We start from the raw sequence: 18,232 nt of genomic DNA, 5'->3' as shown, positions 1-18,232 counted from the left end.
AGAGGAAAAAGAGCGGAAGACCACAGTCACAGACCGCCCTATCTTGTTGGTTCTTTTTCTTTCGAACCTTAACCATGAAAGTCAGTCAATGTTGGCTTCCTCGATTACACAGTTGACCACACGTATTCAACGGTAGGGAGATGTAATGTTCTCGTCACCTTGAAGATCGGTGACCAGGTGATTCGTGTCACTGCATGCGTCGACTCCGGTTCAGACCTCAATTGTCTCCGGCAAGATGACGGGCCCAAGCATGATGCCACGACTTCGAAGAAGAGAGATTGTATAAAGCGTCATAAGAACACTAACCGACAGATGAATGGTGGCTAGCAAGCAAGATCAGAGCAGCGAGGAGACAGGGACGAGTAGGAGAGTTTAGGCCATGAATGAAGAATAGAGTGAAGAGGTCCTTAGATTAAGAGACCAAAGAACAAAAAAAATAAAATAGGAGAGAGGATAAAGGGTGGAGGAATGGAAATCTGGATTAGAAGAGAAAGGAAGGAAAAATAAGGGACGGAGAGAGGTCTGATGGAGAAACATGGGAGGCCGGAGGGAGAGGAGGAGGTGGCAGGGTCTGGTGGTGGAGGAGGGAGGTGGCGGGGTCTGGTGGTGTAGGAGGGACTAGGGAGGGAGATGAGGTGGTAGTGGGGTCTGGTGGTGGAAACAGGGGAGGCAAGAGGGAAATGAGGAGGTGGCGTGGTCTGGTGGTGGAGGGAGGGAGGTGGCGGGGTCTGGTGTGGAGGGAGGGAGGTGAAATAGGGTTTTAGGGCTGCTGTAAGGGTGGGAGAAGGAGGCGGGAGAGGTTGGGGTGGGTCTGGAGGAAGAGGCGAGGGGAGCGAGGGTGGTTTTAGGGATGGACGTGGCTGGGAGAGGTTGCAGAAATAGGGTGGGCTGGGCTGGGCTGGGCTGGGAGAGGGGGAAGAAGAAGATGAAGGGAGTGGGTATAGAAATAGGGTAGGGATGGTTTCACGGTTGAGGGGGTAGAAGAAGATGAAGAGAATGGAAGGGATGAGTGCCTCCAATGGTGGTCCCTAGGGTACCACAACCCTAGGGCTCCGATACCATATTGAAGGTAGACAACAGAATGAAATGAGAGAAAGAGAGTGAGTTGGGGATAGCCCCCCCTCACTTACGCATTTATATAAAGGGAAAAGGTACAAAGACTAAAATGCCCTTAGGCATGCTACACACACAATACATACTTCTAACATTCTACAACTGGGGAGAATGATGCATATGCGAGCCATGATTTCCTAAAGATGGGATTGCATGGGGTACATGGCCCACTAAAGGCTCCACATGATCCTCAAGTAATTTTAGGAGACTTCTTTCTTTGTATTGAGCTTTAGTCTTTCTTTTATTCAGAGTTATTGAAGACATAAGGGTCATTGGTTTTATGTTAGAGTGGAGGTTTAAGTGAGGGGTAAGATAGCCTTTTCATAATCCATCGTGCAAAAGTTTAAACTGGAGTTGGTGACCATGTACCATTAAAAAAAAAGTTTAAACTGGAGTCAATTCCCACTTATTTTCGGTTTCTGGGTTCTATTTTATTTCTGACAAATAGAGAACCCTCTGTTTTTTGGCTGCACAGTCCGATTTATGGATTTGGAGTCGAGCTTAGGGTCGGAGTTCAAGTATTTCCTTTTAAGTAAGTAATCATCTATTCTCTTCTCTCTCTTTTGGGTTTATATATTGTTCTTTGTATGAATTTAATCTTGCTTAATATTTTTTTCTGCCCTGTGTCTGAGAATTTGTTCTTGCTTGATCTCTTTTTTGTTCTCTAGATCTTTTCTTTGGGTTGTTTTGGGGATTATTTAATGCCGTAATAGATTGTTTGGATCAGTTCCAACAGTCATCTTGGACTGCGTAAGTGTGTAGAACCCTTCTAGGGACTGCATGTCTCTCTTTCTCTCTCTCTCTCTCTCTCTCTCTCTCTCTCTCTCTCTCACACACACACACACACACACACACACACACACACACACACGTGTATGGATATTTATATAAACTTCTTTGTTGGGACTTTTATGCTTCTCTAAGTTATATATATTTTATTCAACTTCAACTTTTTATTCCATCTTTTTGTGTTTAAAATTGTTTTCTTATTTGTTGTTCCTAGTAAGCAGGTTCACCAAGGTAAGCTTCGTGAGAATGAATCTCGTCGATACTTTCAACAGCTTATCGATGCGGTGGATTATTGCCATAGTAAAGGTGTTTACCATAGAGATTTGAAGGTCAGCTTCTCTTTGATACTTGACTTCTCTGACTTTTTTATAAACACCAATCATCTTGTTCTACCAAATCCTGAGAATTGCATTTTATTTATAGCCCGAAAATCTTCTTCTTGATTCGCGAGGAAACTTGAAAGTTTCAGATTTTGGCCTTAGTGCATTGCCCCAGCAAGTAAGTATGATTTCCTTCTCTGTTGCTTGAAACAGTTCTAGTCCATTTTGCCATTAACTATTCATTTCTATTGTTTTTTGTTGCTCTGTGTACATGCAGGGAGTTGGACTTCTCCATACAACATGTGGAACACCAAATTATGTAGCGCCCGAGGTACTCTCTTTATGCACACCTTGCTGATCTATGATTTGTGGACATTGACTCGAGTGTTGCGTATTGACATGGACATGAATTGTCGAACACGGCAAGCCCCCAAAATTTAGAAACAGGGACACAGAAAAACCAATAGAATACAATGAATATAATATTAGAATAAGAGTTTGTTTAGGGTTTTAGGTCTGAGAGAGGAGATATCGCAGTAAATATCAGTTAAAGAAGAACTAAAAGAAGAGTTAATGATAAAAGAGGTAAACACAATATTCAATCATAAAATAGAATGTCACACTTGACAAAGTACAAAAATGTGTCGACACGCCTACATTAAGTCTAACACTTCTTAGCAGTACATTTACAACTGTCGAAAGGAGTGTCAACACGTGTGGACATAGGTGTCGGTGGGACACCTCTGTGAGCAATCAATTCAAAGTATCTGAGAGGCTCAAGTATCTACTTCATTCCCTAGACAATGAAACCACGTTTTCTTCTTGTGATTTACTGCTGGCCCTTTGATTTTTCCATTTAATTGTCCAATTTAGTTCTTTGATTGAGGCATATGTTGTGCAGTACTTATGCCAGCATCCTTTTCACGATCTGAACTGTTACAGATTTTTTTCCAAGGAGCATGGTGAGGCAATATTTAATAATTGTACATGTTGAAACAAATTTATTAGAATATTAAAGCTTGTATTGGAAAGTTTTAGAATTTTTTTAATATTGGGTAAAAAAGTAGATTTCCAGTCTTGATACATTGCTTTATATTTTTCATATTTATTTTGGAGGATTGACTAATTAGTTTTGAACTAAAATGTCCAAGTATCAATGCTTAAATCCTTAATGAAATCAATGTCTTTGAGAAAAATTAATCTTCATGCATTTCTTTTTCTCAAGGAACTCTGACGTGATTTAACCTTGTGTTATAGCCAAGGATTTGGGCCAAAATTTTGGGGAAAAAAAAAACAAATTTAGGAAATTTGTGAATATTTTACCGAAATTTCGGCGGAAATCTGGACCAACACCGAATCTATGTACTTTCGGTGTCGGTCCAGACCGAAATCCGAAATTTTGGTATTTTGGCCGAAATTAAAAACCATGGGTATAGCGTACTCATCATTCTTCAGCGTCTTTGTCAGTTTCATCTCTAACAGGACACATATTTCTAAGTTCCTTTGATTAGTGGTTGTAAATTGACAGCAAGCATATGCTTGATTCTTGGTGCTCCTTCATGGCTACAAATTTCATCATCCATTTTATATGGTTTCTGAATTTTTTTAACCATGATGACATGGTAGATAAAGCACTGCATTTACTTCAATTTTCTGCCATATATTAGACTAAGCAATTGGAATTTTAGGTACTCAGCCGCCAGGGTTATGATGGTTCTGCTGCAGATGTATGGTCGTGTGGTGTCATCCTTTATGTTCTAATGGCTGGATACCTGCCTTTCAATGAGACTGATCTTCCGACATTGTACAGAAAGGTAAGGTGACTTTATCTCCCTTTCTGAAAATTGATGTATAAGAGACTACCACAATGACCCATTTTCTTATTTTACATGCTCTGGAACTGACATTTTTCACAGTGTTATCTTCCAAATTCTTTGTCAACTAACTTCCTCAGTGAACTAGGGAAGAAACTCTGATAAGAAGCTTTGACTTTTCTGGATGTTACACCCTATAACTTGAAATACCAAATAAGGGCACCGTGAGTTTTGTTAACATGGAGAACAAATGCTATAGTGTACAAAATATGGTTTACTGCCCTGCGGCTTGAACCGAGGTTTTAAATGTCGGTTTCAGTGTCGGTTTCGGCCACAACTGAAAATTTCGGTTTCGGCCGAATTAATGTACTTTCGGTGTCGGTCCGGACTGAATTCCGAAATTTCGGTATTTCGGCCGAAATTCAAAACCTTGGCTTGAACTCTGATGGCTTGACACTAATGGTTGAATTTCACTCTGTGGTTTGAACCTGACACATTGATCTGGGAATCAGAATGCCTTCAGGGCTTTTTATAGTTGGTTTGATACTGTGGTTATCTTCAAATTAAATATTTTGCTTGCTGGAAGGCTTACAGTTGAACTGAACTGTGTCTATAATATTGTCATAATGCATATATGGAAATGTTGTCTGTACTCTGCTTTAATTATGACACTTCACTTTATTAAACACTTACCTTATTGCTTGCTGATTGCCTTTTGGGAATTGCAGAGTGCCATTATTAAATAAGGGAGCATGGGAAAAAACTAGGGAAGGGAATGTGTTGCATATTATGACCCATGCAATGTCTGATTGTTATACTGGTTTACATGCAGATCAATGCAGCAGAGTTTTCCTCTCCACCTTGGTTTTCTCCGGGGGCAAATTCATTGATATGTAGAATACTTGATCCAAATCCTAAAATTGTATGAGGAATCGTTTCCTTCTGGATTTATTCTGAGTTGTTCATGCAATTTGGTCTGTTCTTTTATTATTTATGTGTATTTGCAAAATGAAGAAACTGAAATTCCTTGTCAATCCTTTGATTTCATTTCAATACTTCCATGGTGGTAGACTGGTAGTACAATTAATGTTATGGAGAAGAGGGTTTGGGATGACAATGGTCTATGCCAGCTAACTTTAATATCCTCAGGGCATTAAAACTCTTGAGTGTAATGGCTCATTTCTTCCATGAATGACGAATTTATATGATATTCCACTGTAAAAACTTTACTCTTGAATATGTTCTCCTCTTGAACAGAAAATAATTGTGACATATTCTCATGTACAATGTTTGCATTTGTTTCTTAATTTCTGTGGATGTAGTCATGAACATAAAGCATCTCTATGGTCAGGTTGGTGGGTGGGATTTTCAAATGAAAGGAGGCTAGCTGAGATTGTTCAAAGGCTGGTCAGGGAGTTGGTTACAGATCATCACATTGGCCCTTCCCTTTTGGAGGCATCTTAGTCGATTGCCTAAACAGTTATTTCTATGCTAACGTTCCCGTCTAGAAGAATTATTGTTAGATGAAAAAAGAACTTAATAGCTTTCTGAAGACAGGTGGGTGGATGTGGAGGCATGGATGCGCTCCTAGACGGTTTAATGGCAAACGTCATGACTTCATGGGAGAATAGGGTTTCTTTTTGGACTAGGGTTAGGTCCCCATGACTATAACCGGACAATATAAGATCCTTGATGTATGGTGAAGGTCTTGATGACTCTGTAAGCAAAGAGGGTAAGATCCTTGACCGCAAGGCTCTGATAGCAAAGAAGGCAATAAAAATGTAGGAAACAAGGAATAATAACAGAAAGAAAATTAGATCTTAGTCTTCTTCTTAGAAACTGTGATAGGCATGCCTTGGTACCATCTTAAAGCATAGCTCCACGACAATCTGATTTTACATGTAGGAGACATAGAAGATGTGATGGAAGAAGAGAGAAGAGAAGAAAGAAAACAAATGAATGGATAAGGGAAAGAATTCTCGTGGTTTAGCTCCCAACCCCACAAGTCTATCATATTTATAATGCTTGTCTTAACATCAATTACAGATATGCCATTAGCGTCATCCAATATTCCAATGATGGAGCCCTACCTAATTATCACAAAATACTAACTGTGATGGACATAAAATCATTTTTTAAGTGTAGTGGGCCCTATCCAAATTAAGTTCTTCAAAAATAACTGATGCCAGTAAGAGCCACAATGCAATTGTAAACAGGACTCTTAGTAGGATATGTCATATAATTTTTTCATAAGCATGAGAGGTAATACCCTTCAAGGTTGTTTCTATTAGCTTGATTTACCTTGCAGTGCATCATTAGACTTTTTTTTTTGAAGTTTAGATTTACAATTTTAGTTTAATCTTTGACCTTTATAGCATTTGTAATGTTATGTTCCATTGTTCATGCAGCGTATTCAGATTGAAGGTATTAAAAATGATGCATGGTTCAGGAAAAACTATGTGGCTGTTAGACATGGTGAAGAGGAAGATGTTAATTTGGATGACGTGCGTGCTGTTTTTGATGACATTGAGGTAGGTGATCCATGCTGCAATTATTCAATTATTCTTGTAGTTGCTGTCGAGGTTTTAAATTTCGGTTTCAGTTTCAGCCTTAGCGGTAACCAAAAGGTTTGAAATTTCGGTTTCGGTTTTGGCCTTGGAAATTATTCAATTATTCTTGTAGTTGCTGTCAAGGTTTGAAATTTCGGTTTCGGCCTTAGCTGAAAACAAAATTTCAGTGGAAAATTCGTTAGAAATTTCAGTGAAAATCTAAAAATTTCGGCCGAAATTTTTAAATTTCAGTTTCGGTTTTATATTTCGGTCCCGGCCGAAATCCGAAATTTCCCTGTATAGGAATTTGTCGTGAAGTCTTCTTTCCCACATGGTGGTGCTTTATTTATGAGTTTGGTTTTACTATGCTTCCTATATCATTCTTGAGTCTCATGACGACTCTGTAGTCTGCCAGTGCTCATTACAAGAAATGGGTTTCGGATGGCTCTTCAGCTACTTTATGTGATGGCACTTAAGTAGCCCACTTATCTACTTGTCCTCAGGCATGTGAGTTATTATATTAATTTTATGTCATTCACATGGATTTTGCAGGATCAATATGTTTCAGAGCAGCGCGAAGGTAATGAAAGGGGTCCACTAATGATGAATGCTTTTGAGATGATTACCTTATCCCAAGGGTTGAATCTTTCAGCATTGTTTGACCGACAGGTATGACATTATGGATTTCAATATTTTTGGAGAAATAGAGGTCTCACTCTATCTCCTAGAACATCTTTTTTTCAATCTGGGAGGCATGCTGTATGAACTGGAGTTCTTGAAACTTCCTAGTTTCAGATTTTTCAATCTGGGAGGCATGCTGTATAGAAGCAGATTTAAATTTGTATGAACTGTAGTTACTTGAAACTTCCTAGTTGGATGGGAAGTTCGCTTTGGAAGCTAAGTTCTCGCTTCCCAAATTTAAGGAGAGCGCACTTTGCAGTCACTTCCTACGGGTTTCCTTTTAGTCAATTTTTTTTTGGAAATGCAAGAAAGAGTGCATTTAAAACTTGAAAAATAATTGTTGAGAGTGGTCGTATTTAGGGGTGGCAAAATTGGCCTAACCGAACCGGAACCGAGCCAAAACCGAACCGAAAATTCGGTTTCGGTTTGGTTAAACCAAACCGATTCAAATTTCGGTTTGGGGATCAAACCGAACCGAAACCGAATATTTCCAATGATTACGAGTAAGGGGTGGAAAAATTGGCGGAATCGAACCGAAAATTCGGTTTCAGTTCGGTAAAACCAAACCGATTCAAATTTCGGTTCGGTTCGGTTTGGGGGTCAAACCGAACCTAAACCGAACCATTGCCACCCCTAGTCGTATTACACGACCTCCTTAGTAGAGGGGTATTTCTGTCCTTTCATGTAACCCTATTCACAACACATATATCTATATATGTACATATATTTTCGTGTTTGAGAGTGAACAATTCTTTCTTCTCACCGTATTCTCCATCTATTCTCTCCTCTCTTCTCTTTACCTCTTTCATCTCTTCCATTAAATGTAACATGGTATCAGAGCGACAGGTTGAAAATCAAGAATTTCCTCCGTGAAGACGAAGATATGATTACTAGAATCCCAAAACCATAACCCTAACCCTAGCCGCATCCTACCACCATCATCTTCTTCGAGTTTTACAAACCCTAACCCTAGCCGCATCATACCACCATCATCTTCTTCAAGTTTTACAAACTGTAACCATAGTTGTAAATTCCGTTTCGGTCGCCATTTCGTTTTGGCCATCGAAACGAAATTTTGGTGGGATTTCGGTCATTTCGGTGCATTTCGGTCGAAACTTTTCGTTCACACAAAAAGTATATTAAAAAATATGAGAAAAATCCAAAAAAAATAAAAAATCAATAGAAAAAGATGAAAAACTAATAAATAGTCCAAAATATGTGTCCCAAAAGGCATATTCATTACTTAAACACATAAAGTCTTGCACAAGTCCAACTGATAGTCTGATACATAGAAAAACATAAAAAAAAGAGATACATGAAAGTGAAACATAGACAATAGCTAGTAGCAACAACTCTCAGTCATCATAACCCGGATGATCATACTCAATGTCTTCTTCTTCGTCGTCGTCATCACCACCTGGACCACCAGTAGGGACATCTTCTTCAAAAGGCATGAGAAAGTCGTCGTCGTCGTCCCCGGCCCCAACCACAGCAGTAGGTGCTTCAAGATTTTCCCACCCAATGTCTTCCGGCGTGAATATGACATCTCCTTCTTCTGCAACCCAATCTATCATGACATCCAGATGGTCTATGCTCAAAGGGTCACTAGTGGTAGATGATTTCCTCAACAAGTCCCTGAAAAGGAAAACATTAAGTTTAATGTCAAAGGTTAAACTTAAAAGCTTAAAGTGATGAGGTGAGAGTTGAAAACATTATATTACGTTGTATACCTTTCTCGAAACTTAAGATTGTAATGGACAAACACCAAGTCATCTAATCTCTGGTGCTCCAACCTATTTCTCTTTGCAGAGTGCATGTGTTCGAAGGTGCTCCAATTCCTTTCACACCCAGTCGCACTGCAGGTCTGACTGAGGATTCTGATCGCAAAGGTCTGTAATTCTTCCACGTCACCTCCGAATTGATTCCACCATGCAACGGTAAAGTAACAAATAGTAAAGCATTATTTGTTGAGAAAGTGAAAGTTAAAATGAATTATACTTAATTAAACAGACAACTCAAATATACCTGGTTCCAACTTCGTTCGGTTGCAGATTGCAAGCTTCATTCCAAACATACCCTTAGCCTCTCGATAATCCTCAATCTGATTGGTGATGAGGTCTTGTGTAGCTTCATCAGGTACCAGTCGAGTGATGCATGCCAACAAGTCTGGTTACTTCACTGTGCCTAGAGAAGGTAGGAGTGAAAAAGAGAGCAGGGTTAAGAAAATATCCTGTTGCATGGAGGGGACTGTGGAGTTGCCTATCCCATCTTTGGTCGATGATCCTCCAGATGGGCATGTAATATGATTTTCTCTTCAACCTCTCCTTGATGTTCTCTTTGGCCTTATCCATGGCCTCATATAGGTAACCCATCGCCGGTTTGTCCTGCCGATCTACCAAACGCAGCACTCTCACTAAAGGCTCGCTGATGTTTAGAATGTACTTGCATTGGTCCCAAAAAGATTTATCCAACACAATACTAACTACCCCTTCACTCAGTGGGTGTTGGACAAACCTACTAGTACTATACTCATCAGACACAAACATCTGCTGAAGTGCTTTCCGATTCAACACCAGACTTTGTATGCTAATGAAATTTGTAGCAAATCTGGTTGCAGCAGGGCGGCACAACTCCTTCCCACCTGTGAACTTCTTCCTCATCAAATTCAAGAGGCTTCCATGGTTGTAGATGAACTTTGTAATCGTCCGAGCCCTCTCAATTGTGGTTGCTATGTGAGGAAATACAGTCGGTTTGCACAGATGCTCCAAGATGAGATCTAAGCAATGAGCTGCGCACGGAGTCCAGAAGAATGTACCAAACGCGGCTTCTAGTCTTTTCCCAGCAGCTTTGTAACTTGGCTCACTGTCAGTTACAAATTGCACCACATATTTCGGATTCACCTCTCCGACAATCTTTTCGAAGATATTGTATAATTCATCGGCATTCTTCACTATGCCAGATGCATCAACGGATATGAGGAATATGACTCCTTTAGGGCAGTACACCAAAAAGTTGATTAAGGAACGTTGTTTGGTGTCTGTCCATCCATCTGCCATAATGCTACAGCTAGTGTATCTCCATGACATCTTAATCTCCTCCAAGGAGTTGTTTACCTCATCCACTGTATTCTTCAAAATGGAACCCCTTAAAGCATGATAAGTAGGTGCCTTATAACCCGAACCCACGGCATTCACAGCATCAAACATAGGTTGCCAGAAAGGTGAATTGGCAACGTTGAAAGGGAGATTGGCATCATAGCAAAGCATGCCAACCGCCATGTCTGCTCTATCCATTGTTTCTTTGGTAGCCAAAGCACTTTTAATTCGTGGCTGGGTTCCAGGGGTTGTTCGTGGTGCAAAGAAATTCCTGATCCGTCCTGTGATTCCCTTCTTCTTCCTTTTTGTACCACTCGGTTCTACAAGAACTTCCTTACCTTTTCGTTGAGGCAATTGTGTGCCAATGTCTTATTCATCCTGCTCTTCTTCTTCGTCTGGTGTGCCATAAAAACCTCCAACCTCTGCTCTGGGTAGGCTCATCCTAGCCCTTTCTTTTCTCTTTGCATCTAAAAGTTGCTTCATTCGATATTTTACATCTTCAGTCACTTTTTTGCATGATGCTACTTAACCAGGAACAGCCGCTAAATGTTCTTTCAAGCGGGTTATACCTCCACCCGATATAACTTTGCCACAAAATATGCAAGTTACTTTATTTTTTGACCCGGAACCAATGTACCGTAAGCCCATGCCGGGTCATCCGATCTAGCGGGTGCCGAACCAATAGAGGATGCTCCTGCAGAAGGTCCGAGCCCGACCCACTCATTCTGAAATGAAGTAGAAGAAGGGGAAAAATGAAATAGAAGAAAGAAAATTGAAATAAATTACAAAAAATGAAGTAGAAGGGGACAAATGAAGTAAGAAATAAAAGAAAGGAAATTGAAAGAAATAAAGAGAACCTTGAGGTTGAATTTGATTTGAAGAGCATAAGATAATATTAGCCTTCCCTTACTTGAAATTTGTAGTGTAACTTGTAAGCCTTCACTCGAAATTTGTAGTGTAACTTGTAATTTGCAAGCCTTAGGAAATAGTTCTTGTAGTTGTAAGTTGAAGGTAGGCCATCCCCTTGCTCCAAAATGGACTTGGATTGAGTTGAAGAAGAGTGTAGACTTGTAGGAAATTTATAAGAATAGATAGTGTAAGTGAAAGTAGAAAAGAGAAGGAGAATCACTTATGTGAAGGTGGAGGAGAAGAAGGTAGGGGAAATGCTATTTATAGAGTTTTTTATTGTTTGTGCAAGTAAAAATGATTAGAATACCCTTCCCAACAGCTATAAACGGTCACATTTAGAGGCTAAAATGGTCAAAAACCCAAAAGAGCCGTTACAGGGGCATTGATGTAATTTCTGCAAAAAACAGTCAAACTAGCCGTTATAGCCAATTTCGGACGAAATTCAAAATTTCGTCCATTTCGGACGAAATCCGAAATTTCGGATGAAACGAAACGAAATTTATAAGTATGACTGTAACCCTAGCCGCCCCTACCACTCTTAACTATTTTTGGGTTTTTCACCCCATAACCCTAGCCGTACCATATTACCATTCTCCTTTCGAGTTTCTTGTCCAATCCCATCCCCCATCCTAACCGACCCTACCATACACCATATTTTTGAAAATTTTCTCCCCATAAACTCAAACGACATCCTCCCATACACATACCCTATTGTCGCCCCCACCCAAACCATCTATCCTTCGATATTTTTCATTCAAACTCTAACCCTATTATCCTAAACTCTACAAATCAGTTCCTAAACTTCCTTTTAACACCTTTATGTCCCTTCGTATTCGTGTCCTAAACATCCATTCTTATCATTTTTTATCCCGTTGGTAGTTCCAGGCTGATTTTTTGGTGCGTCCTCTCTCTTGGTGATGCGCTTCTTTTGTGGTGTCGACTCTTTTTTCCTCGGAACCACGTCTTGATGTATGTGACAGCATTTGTTGGTTCTCTCATTCGTGACTTTCGTGTGGATTTATGCTGGATGGTTGTTGGCAGATTGTTGGTTTGTAGTTGCTGTTGATAAGTGCACACCACCTCTTTGATGAAATGTCTGAGAGAATTGTTTGTTGATACTGGTAGATGTTGGTTGCCTCGTTGTTGCTGGCAGTGATTAGGTGGTTATTTGTTTGTGCTACTAGTGGATGTGGTTGTTGTTTGGTGGATGGTTGTTTGGCACTGATCGTGGATGAGAATCTGTTGATCGTTGGTTGCTTGAAGTTATTGGATTCGAGTTGGTTGTTGAGAAAATTTATGTTGTTGGTTGATGTTATTTATATTATTGGATCCGCGTCAGATTGTTCATGTTATTGTGTTGATTGGGTGACTTGTTGGTGGATCATTGTCATTTGTTAGTGTTGTTGCAGCCAAGGTTTTAAATTTCGGTTTCGGCACCGATTTCAGACCCCACCGAAATCCGGGCTGAAATTTGGTATTTCAGTTCGAAATTTCGGAGCCGAAATCCAAAATTTCGGAGCCGAAATCCAAAATTTCGGGCTGAAATTTGGTATTTCACTTCAAAATTTCGGACAAATTTTTTTAACACATTTTAAAATAAAAATAAAAATGGCATTTTCTCGAAATTTCGGCCGAAATTCCGAAATTTCTGCCGAAATTTGGGAAAGGCCGAAATTTGAAAATTCGCCAAATTTCGGTTTCGGTCCCCACCGAAATCCGAAATTTCTGATTTCGGTCGAAATTTAAAACCATGGTTGCAGCTTATTGACAGTTCTTTGGTCTTGTGATTTATTGTGGGTGTTTGCGATGACAACGCCTACTACTTCCTCTACTGTTCGTGGTTCTTTCTTTGTAGCTTCTATGGCATCCATCAAACTTGCTGGATCAAACTACCCTGCGTGGAGTCGATCTGTTAAGCTTTATCTCCGTGGCCAGGTAAAGCTGAGTTATCTCACTTCGGATCCACCAAGTCCTAAGGACTCCTCCTATGATAAGTGGAGTTAGGAGGCCACACTTCTTTAGTCGCTTTTATGCTAGAGTATGGAGCCAAGATTGCTAGTCATATGCTGTTCCTGGATACATCGCGAGCTGTCTGGTTACACGCAGAACACTCCAGATCGCTGATATTGGAAAGTGAAAATGAGGAGTTCCATAAGAATGCGGGAGATAAGAAGATGAAGACTCCTACGGCTGGACCTGAATCAATTAAGTAAGGAAACTGGCAGAATCATAGTAGGAAGAGAAAGTTTGGAAATCAACCACCACAGACCCCTACTTCCAATCCTGTTGCAAAGTGTGAAAGGTGTGGCAAGAATCATCCTACCAATGATTGCAGATGGGTAGTAGGAGCATGCTTCAAATGTGGAGAGAAAGGGCATATGGTTTGTGGTTGTCCTAAAGTGAAGGAGTAGCAAGACAGGGAAAATGGGAAACGATAGATGATTGAAGGTCGAGTCTATGCACTTGCTCGTCAGGATTCACAAGCATCACCCTCAGTCATCGGAGGTATTTGTCTATCTCACATCAAGAAGCTAAAGTTTTATTAGATTCTAGAGCTACACATTGATTTGTTTCTACAAAGTTTGCTATTTCATTGAAATTAGTGCCTGAAATGCTAGAATATGACTTATATGTGTCCACTCCTAGTGGAACCATCTTGCATTCATGTTACATTCATAGATCATGCCCAGTGGTGATAGGTGATCAGGAGTTTCTAGCTGACTTACTAGTATTAGATATGCTTTCTTTCGACGTTATTCTTAGAATGGATTGGCTTGCTCGTCATCACACTATGCTAGATTGTCATAAGAATGTTGTCATTTTTAGACCATCGAAGGGGTTAGAGATTTGTTTACATTCCTCTGGTGGCCTAAGTGTCCCTTAGAAGGAATATCTGTGGTATTGGCCACAATAACAGAAGTTGATGGAGTAGCACCTGATCTAGATAGCATACCTATAGTGAAGGATTATCTAGATGTCTTTCCTGATAAACTACCGGGATTGCCTCCTAAAAAAATGGTGGAGTTTACCATCGATGTTATTCTTGGAAATTCACTCATCTCTAAGGCTTTGTATCGAATGGCTCCAACTGAGCTTGAGGAACTGAAAGTTCAAATTCAGGGATTACTAGACCAGGGATTTATTTGACCTAGCGTCTCACCTTGGGGAGCACCGGTCCTATTTGTTAAGAAGAAAGATGTGACTCTTCGTCTGTGTGTTGACTATAGACAGCTCAATCAGGTTCCAATGAAGAACAAATATCCACTCTAAGGATAGATGATTTGTTTGGCCAACTCTGTGACGCTCAAGTATTCTCAAAGATTGACTTGCAGACAGGATATCACCAGTTGAGGATCCGTGAAGAAGATATTTCAAAGACTGCCTTCCGAACTCATTATTTGGGTTGACTAATGCGCCGGCAGCATTTATGGATATGATGCATAGAATTTTTGGCCTTATTTAGATCAATTTTTTGTGGTCTTTGTGGATGACATCCTAATATACTCCCCGATTAACATTTGAATATCACCTTGCAAACACTTCGAGATAACCAATTATACGCCAAATTTTCCAATTGTGAATTTTGGTTAGATCGAGTGGTTTTCTTGGGCGCACTATATCCAAGGAGGGTGTATCGGTTGACCCAGCAAAGGTCGAAGTAGTTATGAATTGGGTAAGACCTTCAAAGGTGACAGAAATCAGGAGTTTCTTAGGACTAGCAGGGTATTATCGGTGATTTGTTGAAGGATTTTCTAAGATTGCTGCACCCTTGTCAAAATTGACAAAGAAAAATGTCAAGTTTGCTTGGACTGAAGATTAGTTGAAGCGACGACTATGCACAGCTCCAATTCTTACACTCCCCTCACCCGATGGTGGCTATGAAGTCTATAGTGATGCCTCTCACACTGGATTGGGATGCGTTTTAATGCAACATGGTAAATTCATTGCATATGCATCAAGGCAGCTGAAGGATCATGAGAAGAACTATCCCACACATGATTTAGAATTGGTCGCAATCATATTTGCCTTGAAAATTTGAAGACATCACTTGGATGGGGAGAAATTGGTTATATATTCGGATCATGAGAGTCTCAAATACATTTTCACCCAAAAAGATTTGAACCTAAGATAGAGGCGTTGGATAGAGTTTTCTAAAGGACTATGACTTTAGTATTCAGTATCATCCTAGAAAAGCTAATATAGTGGCTGATGCCCTTAGTCGAAAGTCGACTGGATTTGTTATACATCTGGTAGTTTCATCTTTGGCTAGTGTTGATGTTATACCAGAATTAATTCAGCATATTAAAGCAGCGCAAGGTCAGGATAAAAGAAAAATTCAAGGTTGTGTCAAATGAGACAAAATCAGATTTTGAAGTTGCTTCAGATGGAACCTTACGATTTCGAGGACGACTATGTGTTCCAAATGATGAAAGGCTTAAAGAGAGATTGCTTGATGAAGCACACCGGACCCGCTACTCAGTCCATCCTGGAGGGACTAAGATGTACTAGAATTTAAAGAGGAATTGTTGGTGGAATAATACTGTTGAGAGAAAGATTAAGAGAAGAAAAGTGAGTCAGGAGAAGGACTCCACCTCACTAAAGTATTTCTATAATAAGTAGAGAATGTAAAATGACGATAATGCCTTAATGCACTATACTTATTCTAACACTCCCCCTCAAGCTGGAATGTATAAATTATACATTCCTAGCTTGTTACAGATATCACTCAATTTTGCTTTACTTAATGGCTTTGTGAACATATCAACCAACTGATCTGTAGATCGAGTAAACACAGTACAAATCTCCTTTTTGAATCCTCTGACGAATGAAGTGACAATATACTTCAATGTGTTTGGTGTGTTCATGAAAGACTGGACTTATTGCAATGTAGATAGCAGCCTTGTTATCACAATACAACTGTGAAGGAGAAGTAAATACGACCCCAATCTTAAATAAAGCGATCTCAACTAGATAATCTCTGTACTCGTGTGTGCCATCGTTCTGTGTTCTCCCTCAGCACTTGACTTGGCAATGACATCCTGCTTTTTGCTCTTCCACGATACCAAGTTACCTCGTACAAATGTACAGTACCCGGTAGTTGATCTCCTGTTTGCAGGAGACCCAGCCCAATCAGCATCAGAGAATCCTTTAATTCGCATATGACCATGTCTCTTGAATAATAGACCTTTTCGAGGTGCACCTTTTGCGTATTTAAGAATCTGAATTACTGCATTCCAGTGTGAGGTGCTGTGGACCCCGATCCTGAGGAGGCGGCGAGGAACGAGATCCTCGTCCGTCCTTTAGATCTCCACATGAAGGAGAGCTCTACCAAAGAACTCTCGAAATAAAATGCCCTATGGCGATATAAGAGATACCCCTTGATCCGGGGGCAAGGCTTGAAACCAAGACGTACCTAAAACTATGAAATAGTCGCCATCCATGGATAGGTCATGGAACCAAAACAAATGCTCTGCTTGCAACGGATAACCAAAGAAGAAAGGGTCCGTGCCTGATTGCGAGTTGGGAAGGTGTTAGGCATCCAACTCGCCCGAGCGCACTCGTCTCTTATGCCATATTTTATTAATTTTGAAGAGTTTTGGGCGAAAATCATATGAAATGAGAATGAATATCTCCGAGAAAATGTCTACCTAAACATGCATGACTCGGGAATGGGCAAAAGAAAAATAAAAAAACATCCAAATCCTGAAGAGAATTGATATCAGAACCATCTGACATTGGAAAGAATACTAGAATCTGCCATCTCTCAAAGAGGCGAAGAAAACTAGAGCCCATCCAACAACAGGTAATCCTGCTACCTATCTCTATGCATCACATCTAACATCCATACCTAAAAGAGTTGGAAACAGTATCATCTGTCATTAGAATGAACACTAAAATCCACCGTCTCTAAAAGAGGCGGAGAAGACTAGAGTTTATCCGATAATAGATAACCCTGATATCAGTCTCTATACATTTCATCTAATTCTATCTTATCACATCTAAGAAAGCAGAAAACAAACACATGCATGGTTGTAGCTAAAGAGACAAACCTGCACAGTGAGCAAATGTTAGTAGATGATAACAAAAATAATAATCAGCAATAGTAAAGAGCTACAGGTAGGCATGTGATCAGGAGATAATAAATTGAAATCAGTAAAAAGCTACAGCTAAGCATGTGATCAGGAGATAATAAACTAAAATCAGTAAAGAACTACAGTTAAGCATGGAATAAGCAGTAAGCTAGATAAAATATGCTTGTTGATGCTACAGCTAAGCATATGAATCACCTAAAGAGAGTAATCACTCAACATGTCAGAGGAAAGTACACTAACATATCCCTATACATGAAATCATAACAAGCCACAAGTCACACAACCAAAATCAACAAGAGATATATCAAAAGAGAGAAAACAATCAAACATACAAAAGAGTACCAGACTACAAATCCCTATGACTCTAGGATAATAAATCCTAAGACTCTAATTGTTTTTCGGGTCCGAATCTTTGGATAGTCTGATGTTCATCCAAGCCGCCTACGTATCCCCGCCTTTTTAGTAATCAAGGCCACGTAGTTTTTGCGCGCTTATTCTAAACTATGATGCCTAACACATCTAGGACTGCTATCCTAGACTTGACCTGTTCTTAAAGCTTCTTGCATTCGATTAGTTAAGTTGAATTGAATTGTGGATTTTAAGACTCCCTATATGTCCTCACTAATGCAAGTTAACCCTAAACTAATGCAGGTGGGCCCTACATCATATTTGCACTAGGCTGTACCCTAGGAAAAACGATGGGCTATCTAACGTACCCTATTCTACTCATCAGTCAACAATGTTGATCGCCAACTGACCGGACAGAGGCGAAGACAGACTCCTAGCTAGGACAGACTCCTAACTCTAACACAAACACAAAACACCAAAAACACTCGACACATCTAGGATAAAATCCTAACTCTAGAGGAA

The 18,232-nt window shown here is 40.0% G+C and overlaps 1 protein-coding gene across 1 annotated transcript in view; it reads left to right on the top strand.

The window, feature by feature from the left end:
- The window catches only part of LOC143854317 (CBL-interacting protein kinase 24-like), a 61,193-nt gene that overhangs the window by 18,496 nt on the left and 24,465 nt on the right, over positions 1–18,232 (top strand). Inside the window, 7 exon segments of the mRNA XM_077364203.1 lie at positions 2,124–2,231; positions 2,326–2,400; positions 2,500–2,553; positions 3,911–4,036; positions 4,869–4,958; positions 6,445–6,567; positions 7,138–7,254. Coding sequence (XP_077220318.1) covers positions 2,124–2,231; positions 2,326–2,400; positions 2,500–2,553; positions 3,911–4,036; positions 4,869–4,958; positions 6,445–6,567; positions 7,138–7,254 — 693 coding nt within the window.

The sequence above is a fragment of the Tasmannia lanceolata genome, unplaced genomic scaffold (genome assembly GCF_043159265.1).
Source record: "Tasmannia lanceolata isolate RefF3 unplaced genomic scaffold, GAP_Taslan_0.1 ptg000003l, whole genome shotgun sequence".
Taxonomy (NCBI): Eukaryota; Viridiplantae; Streptophyta; class Magnoliopsida; order Canellales; family Winteraceae; genus Tasmannia; species Tasmannia lanceolata.
This window is presented reverse-complemented; position numbering and strand designations above follow the sequence as displayed.